Raw genomic sequence first — 22,612 nt, 5'->3', positions numbered from 1 at the left:
TACACGTGATCTAATTCTGTGACGTACAAAAAGCGCCTTCTTCCATTTCTGTGCAACACGACCCTGAAAAGTTCTGCTTTACACTAATCGCGGAATTCCCCGTGCTTTACAACTTGAAAGAAAAAGCTGTTGGTGTAGCAAACATGTAGACATATGTATTTTGATTAAATTGTGTTACAAATTATAAAGGACAAAATGATAAATACTAATTCAGGTGTATTAACAAAACGTAAATATAAATAGCATACATTTTCCTAGTATTCTTAAAATATGTGTGTTGTATATGATTCTCTATAGTTATTTATGCTAAGATCATTATATTGACCATGCTTTTTAACCAGTTTATAAAAATTAATAAAAAAAAATAATTAAAAAAAAAAAAAAAAAACAGAAAGACTCATCCAGACTAATTGTGGCAAAGTGAGGTGGGGAAGCATAGTGTTGCACTGTGCAGTAAAGCTCAAACTGTAGTTGAAGTTAACTTCTTATTCAGACAGCTTCGTATTTGCATCCCGCACAAATGGAATAAGTAACTGGGGTATTTCGGGGGGTTAAATCGCTCTCAGCCACTTATTTTAAGGTTGATTCTCACAGAGCAGGAACCCCTGTATGTCACCCATGTGTATTTATTCCGGTCCAAAATGGATTTTGATAAGGAAACAGCAGCAAATAGCGTAGTGTAGCTTCTTATTCGCATACTGCAAATTGAATAAGTAACTGGAGTATTTCAGGGATAAATCGTTTTGGGCCACTTATTGCAAAGCTGATTCTCACACAGGGGGAACCCCTCTACAACCTCCATGGGTATTTACCCCAACCCAAAACTAATTTTGACAAACAAGCAGCGGGCAAACATGGCACAGATAGTAAGTTGACATGTTATCCAATAACAATTTGAATAAGTAACTGGGGTATTTCGGGGGTTAAATCGCTCTGGGGTTCCTCCTCTATGTCACCCATTGGTATTTACCCCAGTCCAAAACAGATTTTTATACGAAAACACAGGACACACATGGCACAGATGGTAAGTTGGCATGTGGTTTGGTGCAGTATTTCAAAATAGATATCCAGTGGAAGCCCTGTACATGATCCATATGTATTCTTCCCTGTCTAATGATTTGTTTTCCTTTTTTCTTATCTTGTCCAATAATCAATTTTTAAGAAATGCAACCTCTTTTAGCCAACTGAGTTTAGTGCTTTTCCCATTTAAGTACACTGCTGTGCAAAAGTGTTGCATTTTTTCTACTCTGATGCATTATGAGCATCAATAATTTACTCAAAGCCTCCACTAGTGTTCTCTACTAATATAACAACCTTGACTTGCATAAAGAAGGAAAAACATTCTGCCAGTTCTGTTGTCAATTCAACGCTTGGCTTCTTTTTATTCCTTAAGGATATTATCTTCAAGTATTGCTCATCCTTGTTAGACAGCTTTTTGGGTCTTAAAGTCCCGGGTTTGTCAATTACAGATGATCTTTCTCTGTACTTGTTGATTATGCTTCGGATGCCACACCTTGATTATTATGCTTCGGATGTCACATCTTATTTCACTCAATGTTTTTCCTTCTTATGCAAGTCAAGGTTGTGCACAGCAGTGTACTTAAATGGGAAAAGTGTAATGGAAGTGAAATGTGATTTTTTTTTTTTTCTTTTGTGTAATTTGTCTGGAAGTTTACATTTCATTTATTTTATTAACCTTTTTGTGTGATTTATTAAGTTTGCTTTAAAGTTTTGATAATTTGATATTGTCCCTTTAAATTGCCAGAAATGTTTGAGTCTCCACAGAAACTGCAGTGTTCATTTAATTGGTTCAGGTGTATAAAAAAAAAGCAAAAAAAAAAAAAAAAAAAAAAAAAAAACGTGAAGGTAAAACAAAGGAGGGTTATCGGGTTTTTAATTGTGAGCTGAGAGCAACGGTTGATGAACTGCCGTTAGGTAAGATTGTTTGCCGAAACTTTATTACTTGAATGCGCTGGAAATTGGCTGGGGCGCTAGGTGACAGTGTTAAACTTTTGCTGTTCATATTTAATAGTTTGGTCTGCTCTATATTAGAGTGGTTTGGTCAGTTATCCTGCGTGCTCTCAGACTGTGGTAGCTGTTTTGTATGGGTCGAGTCTAAACAAAAGAAAACTGTTCTTTTTAACTTTGAAAGAAATATCGTAATGCCTTCTTTTTGGCTATTGCCGTCTCGTTAAAGTTACATTTACACCTCGGTAGTTTGTTTGGATCTAGTATGTGCAATACCCCCTCAAGCACTGTGTAGTAAATCTCTTCGTGTATTAGCGGCTGTTTTAAAGCTGCAGAACCAGTGTTTCTTAACTTTATTATTGATTTGTGTGCTTGTTGTCTATCCATGATATATTCATTAGCTATAGCTACTGTGTACTAAACTCTTATTGCAAACTCGTATCTTAGCAACTTTTATACTAATGAAACCGTCCACTGGAGTGTTTACAACTCAGTATTTAAAGTTATATGGTGCTTTTATATCTGTCGTTTTTGTCAGCCTACTTGCTGCTGTTTAAGTTGTATTTGAAGATACATGGTGCTTTATTGATGTTTGTAATGTTGTAGTGTATTATTTTAAAGGCATATAAAGTTTCATTTGAATTTTGTTTGTTAAAATAATTGATCTATTTGAGTTTTTGAAGTGTTTGGTGTTAAACTCACTAAAGTGCCATAGTACTTTGAGCCTGATTGAATTGTCTTGTGAAAATTGCTATATTTGAGTTGAGATCGGTACTGTGATTTTATTTGTTATTAAGTTGTTGTGTGATAACTACTTTGTTTGGTTTAGATAGATTTATAGTTAGAAATTGAGTCATTTTTAATGTGTTAATACTTTCTCTATCTTGTCCAAGTAAAATCCTTGTTGTTTTTCCTTTCTTAATTATTAAAATTACCTTTTTATTTGGTCATTTAAATTTAATTAAATGCAAACTCATAACCAGGGGCTGTCTCCTTGCCTGCGTTTTTTGGGATCTCCTTGGCTACCTATGGGCATGCTACAAAAGCATTAAACTCAGTTAGCTAAAATAGGTTGCATGTAAGAATGGATTCAGACAATATTATAAAAAATTAAACAAATTGTTACACAGGGAAGAATATATACGGATCATTACGCACATGGCTTCCACTGGATATCTGCTTTGAAATACTGCACCAAAACCCTTGCCAGGCATTTTCATATAAATATCAATGCTGGTCATAGAGGAGTCCCCCCTCTGAGAATCAGCTTTGGAATAAGTGTCCCAAAGCGATTTAACCCCTGAAATACCCCAGTTACTTATTTAATTTGTGTTACATTTGCAGGATGTGAATAAGAAGCCAACTTCAGCATCGTAACTTCTTATTGCAATATTATTATTATTATTTATTACTTATCCAGGGTGACTTGCCGTTGTTACAAAATAACTGGTCTGCTCAAATGATGTTCTTGCAGGGGGACTTTAGTCCATGTCTATTCATTTCAGAATTGTAATTGGAGTAAAATTCTTTCGTTATCTGCCCACAGTATGGGCAGGCATGCCCTCATACCAAGACGGTACAGAAGTCAGGCAGGCTTCAAACACCACTGATAAAGATCTAGGTGCGGCTAAATTGTATAAAGGTTGCTTGGCTAGAGTATACAAAAGGTTGATACAAAAAACAACACGTATTTATTGTGGGGCAGATACGTCTGTGATTATTGTTTGGGACTGTAACCCTGTTTTCTCCGTGCAATACACATCGTTGTGTATTGCCGGTATTTATTTGGTCACCAGACCCGGATTACAATTAAAACCACTTTCCTACCGGATTACAATTGTTTGTGATTTCCTTTGCACTGCATCACCTCTACACCTGTTCACAATCACTGGCCAAATTGCCACAACAGTATATATTTTGAGAGGATCGGGCCACTGACAGATATCTGCTCAAGGGCACCACATAATGAGTGGGAGATAAATCAAGAAAACGGTTCATGTTTATGACATTTTTAAACTGTTGTTGACACTTTGGGAAATGATTCAAGAATATCCACAAGAACAAGTAACTGTTCAAATTAAAGCTATTGAAGTACGGGTCAATGTTTCAATTCAATAAATCACAATAGCCACACATGAAAGATGGGAGAATAAAAGTTATTAGCTTTAGCAAGTTTTGTATGCACTCTGTTATGTGCTTTTAAAATTAGCTTATGTTTGCCATCTGTAAATTTTGGAACAAGTTGTACAACTGACCATCTCAGTGAATGGTTTGGGGGAGTTTCTATAGAAAGGTCTTTGCTTATCCTGCTGATTTTAATAATTAAATCGGTAGGCCACAGACTCCACTTCTGGTTGCTATGGAGACACTGGAGTGGGGGCAGAAAAGCAAAGGAGCAGAGCGAGTGCAGAGGCTGCATTCCATCTAGAGATTCTTAAGATTAGGAGGACTGGTATCTAAAGTGGGTCATCAAGAAAACAAACATGAGAACGCCTGCAAATCTTTTTCAGTTTTCTTATGAAAATGTGGCAAATGTTTCTAAAGAAAAAAGGTAAGTACTTTTTAAAATTCACAATTAATACAGATGCTCTAGCTCCTATTTAATATATATCCCTATGCTTTGAACGTACTGCCTTATAATGTGTGACAGTTAGGAGCTTGTAAAATCGGCTGATTCACTTATGGCTGGTGACATCACTGTTTTGATTCTTTCAGCTTTAAACTGAGTTTGAGAAGACTAAGAATGCATTTTAACAGAAGAATCTGCAGACTCATTCCTGTCCCTCTGATGCCTTCATTGTTTTTTATTCACTGGGAAATGTATCAGACTTGGCCTAAAGTATAACCTATCAATACTATTGTAGTATACTGTACAGGCAATGGTAAACATCATAATACATGGTAAAATTTAACAAGTCAGAGGAAAACTAAGGCATGTCAAAGTGTGGAAAATGACTACAGTAAAGTACAGAATATTATTTACTGAGAACATTTCAGGAGCATCTGTCTTTGTTTTCTGTGGATTTTATTTGAGTAGTAGCCTTGAAACCCCTTATATATTGACAATACCATTGCAGTGTGGAGAAGTTATTCACCCTCACGAGGGTAGTATTCTAGGTCGTTGGGAGTAAGTTTTTTGTTTAGTTTTTTTTTTTTAGTGGTAAATATCCTGACTTGCTCAATATACTGTAGAAAATGTTCTTCTCGTATTTGTCATGCTTTGACCTTGGCTGACACCAACTGGTTAAAAAATAAAAATAGGACTAATATCGACTAAGTTCACCAGTAATACAAAATGAGCAGTAGATACTACAGTACTTTTCTCGTTTGTAAAACTAGTGTAGGTTCTCTAGCACTTTGTTTCTATATAACAATGTGTGCTTTGTCAACAGTTGGAAGTTACTAAATAATCTTTACATATTGTTAAAGTGATATCTAAATGCCTCACAACTTGAATTCCCAAATCCTAAATATTTTCAGCAACTATTCCTTGTGATAAGTAGAAGTTCAGCTATTATTATTATTATTATTATTATTATTATTATTATATTTGAGAATAAGAGTTTTCATTAGTTATTAAGAATATGTATTATATTATGGTTATGTAATACGATCCAGAGTTATAGCAGTGGGTATATATAATTAATAATAATAATAATATCATTTAGCAAATGCTTTTATCCAAAGCAACTTAGATGAGTGGGTGGACTATGCATCAACAACTGTTGCTGTAGATATTATTATACTGAAAAAAGAAACAAGGACCAGGGGTCACAAATGGAGTTTAGAAAAAGGGGCATTCAGAACAGAAAATAGGAGGCACTTTTTTACACAGAGAATTGTGAGGGTCTGGAATCAACTCCCCAGTAATGTTGTTGAAGCTGACACCCTGGGATCCTTCAAGAAGCTGCTTGATGAGATTTTGGGATCAATAAGCTACTAACAACCAAACGAGCAAGATGGGCCGAATGGCCTCCTCTCGTTTGGACTTTCTTATGTTCTTATGTTCTTTGGTTTTACATCCAGAGGACACTCCCTTAATAGTGTTCCTCCAACACACTGAACGAGTCTCCGTGAGTGTCACTCAGCTATCCAGTATTTGAATATTTGAAATGGGAATCTCAACATTAATCTTTAGATTTATTATTATTATATAATTATTATTATTTTTTATTATTATATAAAACTTAAGTTGTTTTTTCTATCTGAAATAATAGTAAATGGCCAGCTATTCATGTGGTTATTTAAAAATTATAAAGGTATATACTCCAGAAATACATGAGACGCTACTTTTTTTAATATTACATAGAGGGTAGAAGTGTATATGACACCAACACTAAACAAAAAAAAAAAAAAGGCCCAGATTTCTTCATAATATTTGTTTGATCAGAACTTCATAGCAGATTGGGTATGTTTGTGCCAGCCATAGTGAGGGCATCACATTACTATGGGATTTAAACCAAAGGGGAGTAGTGTGAAGATTCAAAGCCACCCAGGCCCTCAGAGCAGAGTGGGGCAGCTGAAAGCTCTACTCATGGAGAGAAGAGAATGCTTTGCTGATAATCTTTGATTCAAAGGGTTTTGTTCATTCATTTTTTTTTTTTTTTTTTTTTTTTTTTATTCATAACAAGAGGAGAATAAAGGGCATAATGTGTGCCAAGAAGAAACTTATTGTATTAGCCCATTGCTGTCTGAAAGCACTTCAGAGACCGGACTGTTTCTCACACGCTCTGTGACAGATGTTTGTCTCCTCAGTTTGGACGCGCGCACAATGTTGTGTTTATCATTGTCACACATTCCAAAATGAATTAAATTGTATTATTTTGATACTTTGACACTAGCCTGTTACATGGTACCTATGGGATTTAGAAAACGTAATTGTATGTAGTGCAATACGATATTGTTCTATGTACAAACATCTCAAATTCCTTTACAAACAGGAGGTGACTTTTCAAATTCAACAAGGCAGTTGCTTTAGCTTAAGGTTCCACCACGGAACTATATGTGGTGTCTCACAGCTGAAGGTTTGCAAGTGCCTGCAGACCTCAATAGGTGACCAGCCGCATAACGTGATACAATCACAAACATTATCAACAGTACCTGTTGAATAGGAAATATAACTCAACTTGGGACAGATCGGTAAAGCTGTTCTCCCATTGCACATGTCTTAAGTTATACAAAATGGTTTAACGGTATATGGTAAATGGTTTAAATATATATATTGTGAGATAGCAGGGAGGGGGTTAAAATCCTTCCCTGCTAAAAACCTTGTGAGAATGCACATTTGGGTCTTATGGGGTTTAATTGTGTAATTGTTTTATTGTTTAGTAATCCCCTGCACCTGGTGGTAATTGTAAATTAGAGCCAGGTGCAGGGTATTTAAGAGAGGCAGCCAGTCTGTTCCAGGCTGCTGCTGAGAGAAGAGCCCGACTGTGTGAGTGAGCAGTCGTATTGAGGTATTGTGTGAGGGTGTGTTTTTGAATGTTTGTGGCAGGTAAACGGCTTAGCTGTCCTGCGTGATAGTTAGGTTCCTGTTTATGTTTAGTGAGTGCTCCAAATAGGAGCTAGGTGTTTGTTTTGTGTTTATTTCATTTTGTGTTTATTAAAAGTGCGCGTGAGCGCTGTTTCAGTAGAATCCTGTGTGTTGGGTCGTGATTCAGAAGGGAGAAGAACCCGTGAGAGCCTGTGTGGCGAGCAAAAAGGTGACAATATATGTGTGTGTGTGTGTGTGTGTGTGTGATGGTTATGAATAAAACAAAAAAACTAAAATGAATGAACAAAACCCTCTGAGTTAAAGGTTATTCAGCAAAGCATTCTTTTCTCTCCTTGAGTAGAGCTTTTAGCTGCCCCACTCTGCTCTGAGGGCCTGGGTGGCTTTAAATCTTCACACTCTCCCCCTTTGGCGAACAAATATTATGAAGAAATCTGGGCCTTTTTTGTTTGTTTAGTATTGGTGTCATATACACTTCTACCCTCTTTGTGTAATATTAAAAAAAGTAGCGCACATATATATATATATTGTGTGTGTGTGTGTATATATATATATATATATAGTGTGTTATTCATGTACTGAACAAGTAAAAATAGTACAAAAAAGTTGTATTGGTATTATACATTTTTCCATCTTTGATTTGCTTTGTAATTAAAACTAATAAATTTAGTAAAGAGCAATTCTTCAAACACCACTGCCTTACAGTGAGTTGGAATTCATATTACCAGAGAACATTGCAGAGGGTGAGAACATCAAGAAGTTACTGAGCAGCTAACATTGCTGTTAATTTGGGTTATTAAGCACAGCCCAGAGGGAGTATATAAACAGCCTTGCACTCTTGAGGGAGTGCTCCTCAGGAATGTGCAACCCCCAGGAAGGAGGAGAATGCCTTCACTTAGAGAAAACAACACTGCCAGATACAGTACCAGACATACCCTTTTACAAGGAAACATGTCATTCTACTGTAAAAGCATTCACAATTCCTAAAATGCACAGGTAATAACAAACTAGATGAACAGAAAGATAGCAAATCATACATTAATCAACTTTTGTACTTCAGCTAACATGTATTGTCCCTTGGCTATAAAACTGACTTTGTAGTCTTTGCATGACATCTAACCTTTATACTTCATTCAACCACTAAATATGATGTTTTAGAGCTTACTTTTCATGTTAGGTATTAATTGTAGCAGTTTCATTTTGTTCATAAACTCACCATTAAATGTGATTTTAGAATAGGTACTCTAAAATACTAATCTTAAGTTTTAATTTGGTAATTACCAGTATCCACCAAACAACACCCCACCCCACCACATACTCCAAATATGTTTAAGGTAAGAAAACTGTAAGCTAGTTATAACAAAACACGTTTGTTTTTTCATATCATTCCAATGTAACTATCAACAACCTCAATGAGAAGTGATTTACTGGTACTTTTTTGTGTGTGATAATAATATTTAAGATTGGGTTTGCCAACATGTTAAAGACGAACAATTTATAGAGGTCATAGTCCATTTAAACATGTATTTTCAAAATGTTTACTACAATATTTATCCCTTCATCACGCTCCTAATAATGGTGGCATCAGAGTCTCAGGGGGTCTCTGTTAATGTATGGTTCAGATGAACTTCTAGTTCAGTCTTTACATTTGGTCAGCAGCTATTCAGAGTTTGGTTAACTATAATTTTGGAACTCTTGACAGAAGCATAAGGAATAAAAAAAAAAAAATCAAAGGCAGTTAGGTTGACGGGAGTCTGGGATTCTGGTTTAATGTGAGCTTTACAACATGGGAAAGCGCCCAGGGTCTGTCTACTGTGAACAATTACAAAGTGCATTCATCTACAAAAACGCACACAATGAAGAACTCACGGGCCACCCACACAAGGGCTCTGTGCAGGGATTAAGCAAGTCTGACAAACATTTGGAAGGACAGAGCACTGGAACAGCAGTGTGATTATTATTAGTAGTAGTAATCGCAGTAGTATATATTTTTGGTTTCCCATTATTAATGCTTCATATCAATGACATCGTTAATACATTATTGCCTATTTAATATAATATGATGCAGCGTTTTGATTTCTATAGTGTATAAGTGTAAAGTCAGATGATCATTTTGTGCTGCTATTGTGAAAAAATGGGTTACAGCTATTGAAATCATTCCTGAAGTCTAACCCCTTTGCTCACTTCCATTCATAATCTACTGTAGGTCTAATATTTGCAGTTTTGAACAAAACACTCATAAAACAGTCTATCTGGTTCCACATTCGATTAAAGAAATCTGTCTTTGCATGTCTGGTGTGATGAAATGACCTAAAAAATTAAACTACCTAAATGTAAAGTAAACTAGATTTATTTATTTATTTTTTACTGTACCTTTGCAATTAATATTTGCTTCTTTCAAAACTGCATGCCTGAGACCTACATAGTGCATGGGAATGCAAGAGAGATTTCTGGAATTTTCACCAGCTATAATGTGTATCCATGTGAACATAAGTATTCGGACATATTTGTGATGGACCCCCTGTAGAGCATATACTAGTAGTGTAGGGTGCTAATCTTACCATAGGAACAGATTTTACAAGTATCAGCAACATAAAAGGTCTCTTGCCCAATAATTTGCCCAGAAAGTGATCAGTTCAAATCTTTCTTGGTTTTAAACTTGAACATTATTTCCCAGCATCTATAATTTTGTTCTCGAGACACCCCTGAAAAGAAGTAAAAGCAATGCCCTATCTGCTCTGCATGTTAATGAAGGAGAGCAAGGACACAGACGTTGCCCTGGCCAAATTCTCAAGACATTCCCTGAATATCAAAAGAACAGTAATGCTTGTAGGGCACTCACCAGGTAAAACATAATAACAAATGGTATTTTTCATTCAAAACCTGTTCATTATTCTTGTCAAAGTACATTGAGCCATTCAATAATTCCAGCAGTAACACAAGCATCATACACTGTTAAAAAGGTTTTTTTTGTTGTTCTTTGTCTTGTAGTTGACAGCACATCCAATAGGTCACAGTGGATATCTTCTTCTTTCCATAATTAAAAATACATACAGGAAGATTAAGAACAGACAAAACATCTAGAGAATACATTCTCAAAAAAACACAAGCAAAATCAAAAGAGCCACTAACAGTGCTTTGAGTCTTGAGGGGGGGGGGGCAGTTTTAAAATTATAATTCAGTTACTTTCTCCAATTATGTACAGTGAGAACTGGTGTGTAATTAAGCTTTTGTTGTCATGAAGTTTGCATGTTTAATTCAATAGTGGGTTGAACGGTGATGTTAGAGAGGTGGTTTCTGTTCCCTTTCAGTACAGGTAATCTTTAAATGTAATTTACTTTTGCTCCAGTCTTGCGCATGTTGTCAACATTGCATTTCCACGAAGGTGTCATTAAGAAAGGTCAGGATCTTTAAAGTCTAAATGGTTGTTTTAACAAACAAAAAAAGAGGCATTTTAAGCTAGCTACCATTTAAAGGTATCATAAGTAGCACTTCCTTATTTAGGATAAACTGAGAGTTAAAGTGTGGTTTTTAAAAACATGAACTGACGCATGGAAACCTTTAAACCGTTTTAACCATCATTTAAAAAAAAAAAAAAAGCTACTACAATACATTACCTTCCTCTGTAATCAAACACTTCAATGGTGGTAAATTTAGAAATACTGAAAGAATTTATTGACAAAATGTTTATCTTTTTTAATGTCTCGAATTTGAAATATTATGTTTCTTTTATTATTTCTGCAGACTTCTTCACGTGACACTTTCTCACTGTTTTGGAGCATGATTGTCTGAGCTATTACAGGTGTATTGTATTACACTCTTTGGACACTTGTTCTTAGAAGATACTCCCCACTGTGCAAAAAAAGATCCCACTGAAGTACATTTTCATGGTACTGACACCTGATTGGCTGAGCTATTGAAGATTATAACTTGGGAACTTAGGTTTCAAGCTATAGCTGGCAGTATTTATATGACTGCTTGGTATTTACTATTCAACCTCCAAATCTATGTTATACGGCAACCCAATAAAGAAAATTAAGGAGTATTTTGTACTTTGCTTCATCATTAGCATTTATGATGCAAAAAAACAACCAAGGACACGACCTCAGTATCCTCGTAGCTAGTTACGGCCAAGGATATGTTATGATACTTTACAGCTTTTTGATTTCTGTAGTGTATCAAATGGAACTAATGTAAACTGGAATAAAAACATTCAATTACTACAGCAACTATTGAGACCTGCAGAAGGGTGTTAACTAAAAAGCAAAAACAAATAGTTTCAAGCATCTGAGAACAAAAAGAAAAGAGAATAAAACATTTAAGGTATTTTTATATAAAGTATTGGTGTATAATAGCAATGATTTGTTTTCTAAACTAATCATAAACTAAAATGTATTATAATTATGAATGTTCAACTCCTCCTATACCACACTTAAAACTGAATCATTGCTGTGTATTTACATTATTGATATACTTCTTATTTTCAGATTGCAGACGATGAGTAACTAGAGATGCAGGTGACCATGCAGGAATGCTGAGACAACTCAAAATGGTTTCCAGGACACCCCAGGTTCCTTTCTTGATAAGCACTCTGAGTCTCTGTGCAGTCCTTGTACCCTTCGCTGCAGCTAAACCCCACAACAGCACCCTCATCTACCACAACAACAACAACAGCATCCGCAACTGCAGCTGCGCCTCCAGGGTCGAGGACTGCAACAAAGCCCAGGCCAACATGCTGTGCAGCTGCAGGACCGTCCCTCTGTCCAGCATCGCAGGCAGCACAGGGTTTACCTATCAGGGGGGGCTGACAGTTTGGCTGAAAGACCCATGGATACTCAGACTGCTGGTTAACTACAGTTCTGTGCCTGATCTCAGGCTTGCCGCATGTGGGGTCAATCCCCTCCTCCCAGAGTACCTGACCGTGTTTGGTTTAAAGAGGTTGAAGATATACAATAGCGCCAAGGGGGTGGAGTTCCCAGAGCAAGGCCTCAGCATAGAAGGTTTGGAGAAAGCTAGAGGCAAACAAAGACCATTGCCTAAAGAGACCCCACACATATCCTTCATGGTTTCTTTTCTGGACCTAGCCCTACTTAACGGTGGCTCTTCTCTGAAAGCCTACAGTGTGAAAAATCTCCCCAGCATTGGGGGATATTTCCCAAACCTCCTCTTCCCCAGCCCCTTTGAGCCAGCTGACAGCCAACATTGCCTAGTCACCTTCATCTACTAACATTAAACTAATAATTATTAGAATAAAAAAATGGTTTATGGATCACAAGCTGATTTTTTAGAAAGGCTATCAATAACCAGATGATATGTGTCCATTAACATAAATGATGTGCGTTTTCTGTAAAGCAGGTATGAAGAATATTCTATATTTCACCCTAATGACTAAATGATGGTTCAAATTAATATTCAGTGTTTAGAGAAGGGAATTGCTAATATTTAAAAAATCACTATAAATGTACTAAAAATAACAAACATTAAAAAAAAACCTGTTAAACCAACCTGCATGTATACATGCTGTACAATACTGTATAGTAATAATGTAATGGAGCTAATTTAATTAATCCAGCTGTTGTAGAGCTAGCTGAGCAGTGGCATTCACAAGCAATAGGATTCTCATCACAGCTTTTCACCAGATCCCAAAAAAACATAAAGATTGTTATGGCAATACATTTTAGTGTTTACCTCAGTGATATTAACAGTTGTAAGTAGACTGTAACAACAAACCTCATGCCTGGCACATCTATCAGTGAAGGTTCGAGTAGACACAGTGATCTTACTTTGCTCATAATAGCTTTCAGTTGCCGATATGTGTTTACTGTAAATAAAATAAGAGTGTTCTGCACAGAAAAGGATCTGTGTCTGAATTAAAACTGCTTAACGTGTGTGTCATTTCAGTATGGTTTTACTGCAACTGTACCAAAATGCTGGTTCAAATACCTACAGCACTACAATACTGCCCTGTGTAAGAGGGAAGACTGGTGGTGTGAACAGAAATCAATGAATACAGCTAAAACGTCTTCATTTTCTTTTATTTGACACCTAATTCCAGGTATCATGAAACACATACATTACAGGAGAAGAATATTGCTCGCACATGTTTTTACGCAGTGTAGGCTGGAACATGTTCTTGTCATTGCTAATCAAAATTTGCATGTGGGAGTGTCGCCTTTATTTCTGCCACCTGTTCTATACGCCTATGGAGAGATCACGTGGCGGTTCATTTGTTGGAAGCACAGTACTCCAAGGGGCATTCCGGAGACTTGTAATTGCCAAATGAACTGACGGCCTCATAGTACAGAAAGTGTTACACAGTGGTTTCAGTTATGTTGCTTCAATGAGAAGAAATAGCACGCATTTGGAAACAGCAGTTCTGTTTAATTGTTTTCACAGCGTCAAACCATGAATTTAACACCCGTGTAATGTTGTTGTTTTTGTTTTGGAATTCAAAACGTGAAATAGAAAAAAAAGGTAAGCATTAACATAAACGTTTCTCTTTAATTGCTTTTTTTCTCAGTTAAAATGTGGAAAGGTATGTATCTTAATTTGTTATTCTGTAGTTTTTACATATATATATATATATATATATATATATATATATATATATATATATATATCACGTTGAGCGCATAGGATTATGGGATATAAATGGAGCCGTGTCAAATGTCACGGATATTTTACGGATTTTGCCTATGTTAAAAAAGAAGAAAAAATGCATCAGTTTTTTTAAATACATTTCAGTTTTTGCCACCGTCTCTTTCAGAAAATTATAACATTGTCAAATTAGTAAGCAGTTATGAAAACAATACTATTTTCTGATCACATTCTCGTATTGTGGACAACGGCGTCTTGTTCTGAATTATTCAATAAAAATGATTGAAACATGTTTTCATTCATAGTAGCAGTTGCATAAAAGTATACCATTGTAAATACACTTTAAATTTACTATGGTTAGAATGTATTGTCATTTTTTTGTCACACGTCTTTAGGATTATGTTGGCACACCTAGCATTTCCATGTTTTTTTTTTTTTTATTACAATGAAATTAATAAAAAGTGCTGCACTTAACTTTTTTTTAATAGTATATATTTTCCAGAACGTAATTCACTTTTTTGTTTATTAATTATAGCATTTACCCAATCTCAACAAATTAAATGCTTTGTTTAATTTTAGGGCTGAGAAAATGGGGAAAGGGTCACAGGAAAAGCCTGATTTGTTCAAAACAATGACACATTTAATCCAAGTTGTATGTTTTGCACAACTGGCTTCAATTGGTAAGTTTCAGGTATCAATATATGTTTGACTGCCAACCAGTGCAGTTTTTTGATTGTTTAATTTTACAGTTTTGCATAGAAGGAAGTGTCTAGCCAAACATTGTATGTTTGAATTAGATAATACATAATAATAATAATAATAATAATAATAATATAATAATAATAATAATAATGAAAACATTTGGAAAACCTGTTTTTAGTTTGCTTGTATGCAACAACATGCTCCATTTAGAGGCATGTTATTATTTGAAACTGCCCTTAGCACATGAAACATAGTTATTTATTTTTATTTAACCATAGCTGTTATTAATAAATGAAGCAATGAAAGCAGTTATGATCGATTTAAATCCATTCAAGTGTGTTTCCCTTGTTGTAGTGCAAGGGTGTCCAAAGTTCTCTCTTCCAGTCTAGAAAGAATTATTGTTTAATCAAACCAATTAAACCTTCATCCAGACCCAGAAGTAGTTTATTATGTCATTTCCACCTGTTAAACTTGGAGTAGAATGGGCTTCAAGACTGTAATTGGCCACCCCTGTTGTACTTCATTTGTTTGTATGTTGATGTCTGCATTGCATAACTGTTCTGGTCTTTTTTTATTTTATTTTTATTTCAGCTCTTTCTGTTCTTCCAGATCCGAAAAATGTGATTATTGACTCAAATAACTTTGAGCATATCCTGAGATGGGAACCAGGAGCTGGCACTCCCATGGGGGTGAATTACAGTGTTGAGTGGTGTTGCAGGTATGTGTACTGTACACTGGGAACAGGTCAGGCAACGGGGAGTAGCATCTTTGTTATGTGAACAGAATCATTTCATTTAGAAGAAACAAGAGTGACAGTTCATGCTTCACCTCAACAGTCACATGTATTTTGACACTAACATGAAACCACCAACACCACTTTTTGGATGCTGAATTTTTGTTGTTTTTCTGAGCAGTGTAACAGTATGGCATTAACATGTTTTATTTCATTATTATTTTATATTAGTAAAACTGAATTGTATACATTACTGAACCAGGTGCTTTATGATTACATTGCTTATTCATTGTTGGGGGGGGGGGGGGGGGGGTTGTCATAGCAAACATCTACAATGTACTGTACAGTACTTCTTCTGAAAGTAGTGTATATTATAAAAAAAAAATAACAGCTGGTTTAAATGATTATATGTATTATGTTCCAAGCTTTCATTTATTCTCAGTGCTGTTATTTTGCATGTGTAACCTTAACTGAGTAATCAGCAGAGCCTGTTTTTCTCTGCTGGGGCAACAGCATCTCAGATACCATTTCAGCTGACAAACTTTTTTAGTTTATGGAAAACTCTTGTGGAAAAATCTAACACAGATGTACTCAATGATTGTCTTAAAGTTCCATTACTGGTGTCCAGTAAAATTAGCCATTTCAATGACACATTTTTTAACCTCCAGCCATAATAATGATGCGGACCACTTGCTTTCAGACTTGTTTGTTTGTTTGTTTGTTTGTTTTTACAAGCAGTATTCTATGATTCTCTCAGTAAAGTTCCAGTACAGGTGGTGTCAAGTAGGAACTAACCTTGTCACTGCCATATTGTTTTTAACATCTGGACATATCATACATCTTCTCACATAAAATCGTGTTGCAAGTTTTAGCTTTTAAATTGAATCATATGTTTGTTTTCCAGAAAGTATAACTGGTCACTGGTGACATGTCTGAGTGAAAAAGATGGAAGAGAGTGCAACTTAACAAAACAGTTTAAGAATGTCTACAGAGAATATAAGGCTCGGGTTAAAGCCATTACTGAGACACAGCAATCCGGCTGGACTGAGAGCAAATGGTTCCAACCTGTTTCACAAAGTGAGCCAGTATTTCTTAACTAGGTATATTCAACTTCAACATTTTTTTTAGTGTCACTTGACTAAATGTTTCCAACCCCTAACCCACCACCCCCCCAGTCATTGGGGGGGGGTTTTGAACCCGGGTGGTTGGGGGGCCCACCCAGGAATGGTTGTCTCTGGGTGTGGAGATTGAGACAACCTTTTTGTTGCTCAAGTTGATAAACCTAACTGGAATCTCTTCCCGACCTCTCTCGTTTGACTATGTCATTGACGTGAGAAGGCTCTGCCTCGTTCCACAACCCAGCAAGGTGAGCCACAGATCTGTTCAGGAAATTAACCTGGTTCACTATTCATTTGATTGTATTCATTTGATATATAGTATATATATATATATATATATATATATATATATATATATATATATATATATGTATATCTGCTCTTGTTTTCAGTTTGTGTAAACCTATGCACAACACCTTAAGAGACCTAGTTTTCTGCCATGAATATAAGCTACTGCTTTCTCTTCCTAGAATCCTCTTGAAAAAAGGACCATGTAGTGCAAGAATTCACCTCTTAATGCAGAATACATACACTTCACCAAACAGGGGCTGACCACCGGTAGAATTTGAGAGGGTTGCTAAACCAAATAAAAGTTTTTGTATTTAAGGTTTGGATCCACACATTTTTTTATGAAAGCAATCAAAAATATATGATTTGGAGCTTGACAATGGCTGAATTAGGAGAAGGAGACTAACGAAGAAATACATTGGTTTAGTCAAAGTTGAAGAGTCCACACAGAGTGGTGGCTTTCCTGTGCTTACCAAACTAACATAACTAAGACTACTTACACACACACACTGCAGTTGGCTCGACACCGATATTTACAAACTGCACTGTGGTTGCTGTACACACACACCTTTCATCACTGAAGTGAGTGCACTCCCTATTTAAACAAAGCACTGAACTCTGTCCATCATTACATGGCGATCGTGACATTTTGTGTGACAGAAGGCAGGCTGTGTTTTTGTTTATGCTTTTGGAAGAAAGTACTGTATGTCGATCGAGAGCTTGTCAAGCGCAGCTATGCTCTTTTTTGCAAAACCAGCAGAGACACTGTGTTGTTTTTTCTGCACTGCTAAATACAGTGGTGACAATCTGCAGTACCATGACAGTAGATCTACACATTTGGACGATCTTCCGACCAGAAGGCTGGTGAGAACGACTTGTGATTTTCCAAATGACTGGATAAAAAAATGTACGCCTGTCCAAGAAGTCATATATGCATCTCTGTCATTTCCTGAGACATTTCCTGGAGTGCCAGAACACACAGATGAGACGTTCAGTATCGGTGGAAAAACGAGTTGCGCTGACCACCAACTGAGGTTGTAATACACAAACACACACACACAGTTAGTGCGCATTCACTAACTGAACAGAATTAATAACTGCATACTTGCTCAGAAAAGGATTAACTAGTGCCGTTGTCGCTGCCCTTTGTAACCGAACTCTGTATATACAAACTGTATTAAGAGCAAAAGTTGAACTCGCAACCACATGTAGCCTTATTCATAGTGAGGACACAACGTGCAAGATAACTGCAGTTAAGAAGTCTGAGCACGTGAATAGCTGTAACAATTGCAGGCAAGCACATTCACATTGTTTAGTAAAATTTGGCAAAGACATTCGTTGGCACGAGTTATTGAGAGTATCGAGGCTGGGTTACAGTTATTTTTTCATTCATGAGTGTGAATATGTGCTGTATGTTACTAACAGTACTTTTTGTGTACACCTCTTTTTCAGATTTTTGCAGAGATGACAACAACATTCAATAAATGCCAGGTCAACCGTTTGGAGCGTTCTACAAATTACTGTGTCAGGGTGAGAATGTCAGTCAATACTAATGAAAACTCAAGGTTTTCGCAGTGGCACTGTGCATTCACAAGCCCTGAGGAGATCAGCAAAGGTACTGTGCTATTTTTACTATGGCTATACTCTTGTTTAAAAGAATAGGTTTTTCATTTTTTTAAATAATTCATAGTTCAGAAGTATGTCTTATAAAGCTTAATGGGTGATGTAGCTTCTGTTGTCCTTTCCCTTTTCCTGAAGATGGTGCTGTTGAGTTGTTGTCTTGAGTGCAGAATCAATACAGTTATTGCTTCTGGTTTATCTTCAGTTATGCTTTTTTGGAATTGTTTTAAACAGTAAAGTTGGCTAATTTAATGTAGTGTGGGAACTGCAAACAAGGTGGCATTTTAGGGTTTAAATGAAGACAACAACGTCTTCATTTTTGGCTTTGTTTTGTTTCAGTTATTAAAATATGGAGGGCTGATAGTAGGCAGGTATGTGTGAAAACCAAGAGTTTTGTACATGGCAGTATCAAAAAGGTTTGGAGAAGTCACTGTTGTGTTCACCATGTGCAGTGTGACAGATGTACAATCCATGCCTGTCCATAAGCAGCAGAATTGTTATGGTAATGGGGGCGTGTGTCTGCTGTTACTATATAGGCCAAATGAGGAAATTAAACGAAATCAATGTACTTGTTCAGGTAAGAAATCCATTGGTGATCTCTATTTAGCCCCCTGTGGACATTATTCCATATCACAAAGCCACTACACCACTCACTGTAAGTGCCAGTTTCCTCCTAAGGCCAAGTGCAGGGAATATTCAGATAGGTATTGATGCATGGTCACAAAGCTAATTGGGGCAGTTTTATTACTCCTCAGATATCAAGAGCACTACAATTCACAAAACTGTGATTTATATGTTGATGTTGCTGTTTTGCCAGTCCCCTTTCTGCTGGTTGCTGTGTGTGTTCTCCTCGTCTTGAGTGCAGTGGTTATGGCAGCCTTGGTCTACAGTGGTTACCTGTGCAAGCCGAAGACACAGCTCCCCAAAGTACTGGTAAGGATAATTATTTGAACAGGATTGTGTTGTAATATTCTATAATGTTTTGTAGGCTGGCATGAAGATTCTTCCTCATGTGCCATTAAATTAGAGATATATCACTATATTGGATATAGTGTTGGATATAATGACCTACTTTTTCTTGGTTTGTAGTGACACCAGTATAGATATTTTATACAAGAAATGTACCCAAGGTGTACATTCAACTGTAAATCATTCTGGTAAAGACACAAAACAACAGTACAGAACAGGTGGGTAGTTCTTAAACGGACAGTGTGCATAAATGAGCTGTAGGAGAGCTAGCTAGTGAAGGGCAACATAAAGAAACAGGTAAACTAAGACTGAAAGAGCAGATTTTATGCTGTCACACGGTTCATCAGTTAATGGTGTCTAATTCTTAAATAATACTTAAGTCAAAATCTCTCTCCTCTCTCGTGTCCTCAGGCCTCTTTTACACTACATCACAGTTCCTGCCGTCTACAACAGTGTCTAGTAGCAGAGAGGTGCCCTGTAGTACCTGTGTGCATCGTCTACAAACAGGAATGCAAGCTGAAAAGACGAAGTCGGACACTTCTGGACTCCAGTGAAAGCGAGAACAGCGACAGCGGGGGTGAAGATGGGTATGAAGCACAAGCCACACGGCCTGCTGTCTACCGCTGTTCATCTGCCCGGTTGGGGGAGCCTAAGCAAGCTTATGAACCAGATGACCCGGAACAGAAGCAGTGTTTGCTTGTGTGTGATGAGTTTCTAGTGGAGCAGCCACAAGACCAACCAGATCAGGAGGAGAAAGAACCTGTAATTGAGGGGAGATACTCTGAACAGCAGGAAAGCTCTCAAGACATCCCTTTATTTTCAGTACTGTTGGAGAGGCATGGTGATGGTGATGATGATGAAATCTTGGAGAGCCCTCCAATGGAGCTGGCGCTGGACCAAGAGGATAGCAAACTTCTGCCAGAGGAACATCAAGGATCTCCACTAATGGGGTCTATAGAATCTGTAAACTGTGTTACAGGCCACCTCAATATAGAAATGAAAGACATTGAGGAGCAGAGATACTATTCAGACTCAGAGGAGGAAGATGACACTGGGCTTTCTGGGTACATGAGACGTTAGGTGGATGTGTAGCTTTCCTTGGATGTAGCTTGCACTATCTGTTCCTTTTGATTCTCAGTTCTCATTCCTGGAAGCGTTGCAGGTTCTTATTTTTATTTGTTTATGATGTTATGGAATTCATTTTGTTCACCTTTTTATTTTTTCTAACTGGAATAACAAATCTTGGAACAAAAAAAAACAGTTGTACACGCTCTACTGTAGGGGTCTTATTAGCAAACTGAATTATTTGGTAAATACATGCTTAGTAAATATTAGTGGTACAGATCTTGAGTACATTTCTCAGCTGGTAAAGGGTGTTGAAGTAATGTTAGGTGGCAGGTGGTCCAGTGGTAAAAGTCCAGGGCTTGTAACCAGAAAGTCACCAGTCACCAGTTCAAATCCCTCCTCTGCCACTGGCTGACTCACTCTGTGACTTTGAGCAAGTCCTTTAACCTCCTTGTGCTCCATCCTGCGGACAAGATGTTAAATCAGTGTCTTATTTGAAGTGACTCTGCATATAATGCACAGTTCACAGCTTACCTCTGTAAAGCACTTTGTGATGGTGGTCCACTATGAAAGGTGCTATATAAAAATGAAGATATTATTAATATTATTATAGATGGAAGAGCAGTCAAAAGTCTGTTTTCAAAGCATGAATCCTGATAGGACTTGTGATTAACTGCACTTTTTTTCAGCATGTGTGTTTATTAAAAGGGATATATAGTTGGTGGCGGAGTTACACACAAAAAAAAAAAAAATACACTGGAATAAACATTTTTTTTACTTCATTAAATACTTCACTTATGTGTTGCCTTTTTCAGAACCCGGTCTTTGCATTACATCTGTTTCATAAACTTGCTTATAAATGACATAAGCATGAACATGAAAATGTTTGCTCAAAGAATTCAAGAAATGATTGTTCAAATATTTTCATGTTTGCCTTGGCACTAAGTGAACATGTGTTATTTCTGTTCACTAATAGGAAGATGCGTTGTCGAAGTAGACAGCATTTTGGAATAGTTTTGAGAAGGATTATCCTAAAATTAAAAGAAACATGTTACCTCGAGGAACTTACTGAGTCAATCACCATACAGTACCATGGGCTGAAACGTTTTGCTGGTTAACTGAGTTTCCGGTCTGACACCTTTTGATGGGGGTAAATCTGCCATTTTCTGTATATGTTGAATCATTTTGTAGGTAGCATCTTGGCTGTGAGTTATCACTCTGCTGTATAAATCAAACTTAATACTGCTGGAATAAATCAGCATTGTTCTTGTTAAAAGATTGAAACACTGCAGTATAATTAGAACACTAGAAAGTGGTTCACGTTTATAATTTCCTGACTACATTTTCAGAAATTTTATTTTTATTTTGTAATAGGCACTGTATTATGTAAAATACTCAAGACAGTATTTTTTAAATGGCAATTTGCTCATGTTTCATGGAAAGAACATCCGCTTGCAGGTTTAAAGCTGCCTGGCCTTTCTTATTTTAAAATGTATGTGATGCAACACAGTAAAAACAGCTGATGATAGCTTTATTAAGCTACCCACATGGATGGCTCATTATCTGTATGCACCACATATTCGTATTGTACTCGCAGTGTGTACATACTTGTTCTGTGTTCTTTCTGTGGAGCAAAAGTACAGTACAAGAGCTGGGAAGAACTGAGGTAGTCAAATTATCCACGAGTCACCCAGAAATCCAGCCAACATAGCAACTGATGTAAACTAATTGGTAGAGCCAATATGCTTACTTTCACTTGTCCTATATCTTGGTTTGCTGCAAAAACACTGATTATTTTAGGTTCATACTGGGCTATGTTTTAAACAGTGGCCACACAAAACCAAAAAAAAAAAAGTTTCTTCCATTCTGTAATTAACGATTATTTTTTTGAGAGAATCGTGTTAATTTGACCTACAAAAAACAAAAAAAAGACAAGGATACTGAACAACATTGGGAAACTCACGCAAATCTAATCAAACTCAGCATCTGGTTGCAGAATTCACTATTTGTCAGCTGTTTTAGTTCAAGTAAGCAAAACAAAAATATCAGCTTACAAAAACA

The 22,612-nt window shown here is 36.6% G+C and overlaps 3 protein-coding genes across 6 annotated transcripts; all 3 read left to right on the top strand.

Annotated features, from left to right (window-relative positions):
- Positions 1-1,871: 1,871 nt before the first annotated feature.
- On the top strand, positions 1,872-13,283 carry LOC121320784 (uncharacterized protein C21orf62-like). Of its 3 annotated transcripts, XM_041259412.1 has the most exons (3): positions 4,347-4,519; positions 11,204-11,349; positions 11,947-13,283. In XM_041259412.1, exon 3 carries the CDS (start codon positions 11,991-11,993, stop codon positions 12,684-12,686), a length of 696 nt encoding a protein of 231 aa, XP_041115346.1. In that variant the 5' UTR covers positions 4,347-4,519; positions 11,204-11,349; positions 11,947-11,990; the 3' UTR covers positions 12,687-13,283. The 3 variants fall into 3 exon arrangements, with proteins under 3 accessions (XP_041115347.1, XP_041115346.1, XP_041115345.1); XM_041259413.1 differs by lacking the exons at positions 4,347-4,519; positions 11,204-11,349 and adding an exon at positions 1,872-1,935; XM_041259411.1 differs by lacking the exon at positions 11,204-11,349 and having other exon boundaries at positions 4,348-4,519; positions 11,947-13,282.
- Positions 13,284-13,424: 141 nt separating this feature from the next.
- Positions 13,425-16,641, top strand: LOC121320786 (interferon alpha/beta receptor 2-like). Of its 2 annotated transcripts, none has more exons than XM_041259415.1 (4): positions 13,425-13,933; positions 14,636-14,736; positions 15,368-15,476; positions 16,396-16,641. In XM_041259415.1, exons 2-4 carry the CDS (start codon positions 14,646-14,648, stop codon positions 16,589-16,591), a joined length of 396 nt encoding a protein of 131 aa, XP_041115349.1. In that variant the 5' UTR covers positions 13,425-13,933; positions 14,636-14,645; the 3' UTR covers positions 16,592-16,641. The 2 variants fall into 2 exon arrangements, with proteins under 2 accessions (XP_041115349.1, XP_041115348.1); XM_041259414.1 differs by having other exon boundaries at positions 15,350-15,476.
- Positions 16,642-16,996: 355 nt separating this feature from the next.
- Positions 16,997-21,068, top strand: LOC121320783. The gene is made up of 3 exons (XM_041259410.1): positions 16,997-18,512; positions 19,335-19,450; positions 19,898-21,068. The coding sequence occupies exons 1-3, from the start codon at positions 18,362-18,364 to the stop codon at positions 20,564-20,566; spliced, it is 936 nt and encodes a 311-aa protein (XP_041115344.1). The 5' UTR covers positions 16,997-18,361; the 3' UTR covers positions 20,567-21,068.
- The last annotated feature ends 1,544 nt before the right edge of the window (positions 21,069-22,612 follow it).

This window comes from Polyodon spathula, chromosome 9 (assembly GCF_017654505.1).
Source record: "Polyodon spathula isolate WHYD16114869_AA chromosome 9, ASM1765450v1, whole genome shotgun sequence".
Lineage (NCBI taxonomy): Eukaryota > Metazoa > Chordata > Actinopteri > Acipenseriformes > Polyodontidae > Polyodon > Polyodon spathula.
This window is presented reverse-complemented; position numbering and strand designations above follow the sequence as displayed.

What these genes read in the sequence shown, in the direction of transcription:
- LOC121320784 (XM_041259413.1), top strand. Translation starts at nt 11,991, where the DNA reads ATGCTGAGACAACTCAAAATGGTTTCCAGGACACCCCAGGTTCCTTTC.
- LOC121320783 (XM_041259410.1), top strand. Translation starts at nt 18,362, where the DNA reads ATGACAACAACATTCAATAAATGCCAGGTCAACCGTTTGGAGCGTTCT. An exon ending in CCCTGAGGAGATCAGCAAAG is followed by an intron (nt 18,513 to 19,334) that starts GTACTGTGCTAT and finishes CTGTTTTGCCAG; the next exon opens with TCCCCTTTCTGCTGGTTGCT. An exon ending in CACAGCTCCCCAAAGTACTG is followed by an intron (nt 19,451 to 19,897) that starts GTAAGGATAATT and finishes TCGTGTCCTCAG; the next exon opens with GCCTCTTTTACACTACATCA.
- LOC121320786 (XM_041259414.1), top strand. Translation starts at nt 14,646, where the DNA reads ATGGGGAAAGGGTCACAGGAAAAGCCTGATTTGTTCAAAACAATGACA. An exon ending in TGCACAACTGGCTTCAATTG is followed by an intron (nt 14,737 to 15,349) that starts GTAAGTTTCAGG and finishes TTTTTATTTCAG; the next exon opens with CTCTTTCTGTTCTTCCAGAT. An exon ending in AGTGTTGAGTGGTGTTGCAG is followed by an intron (nt 15,477 to 16,395) that starts GTATGTGTACTG and finishes TTTGTTTTCCAG; the next exon opens with AAAGTATAACTGGTCACTGG.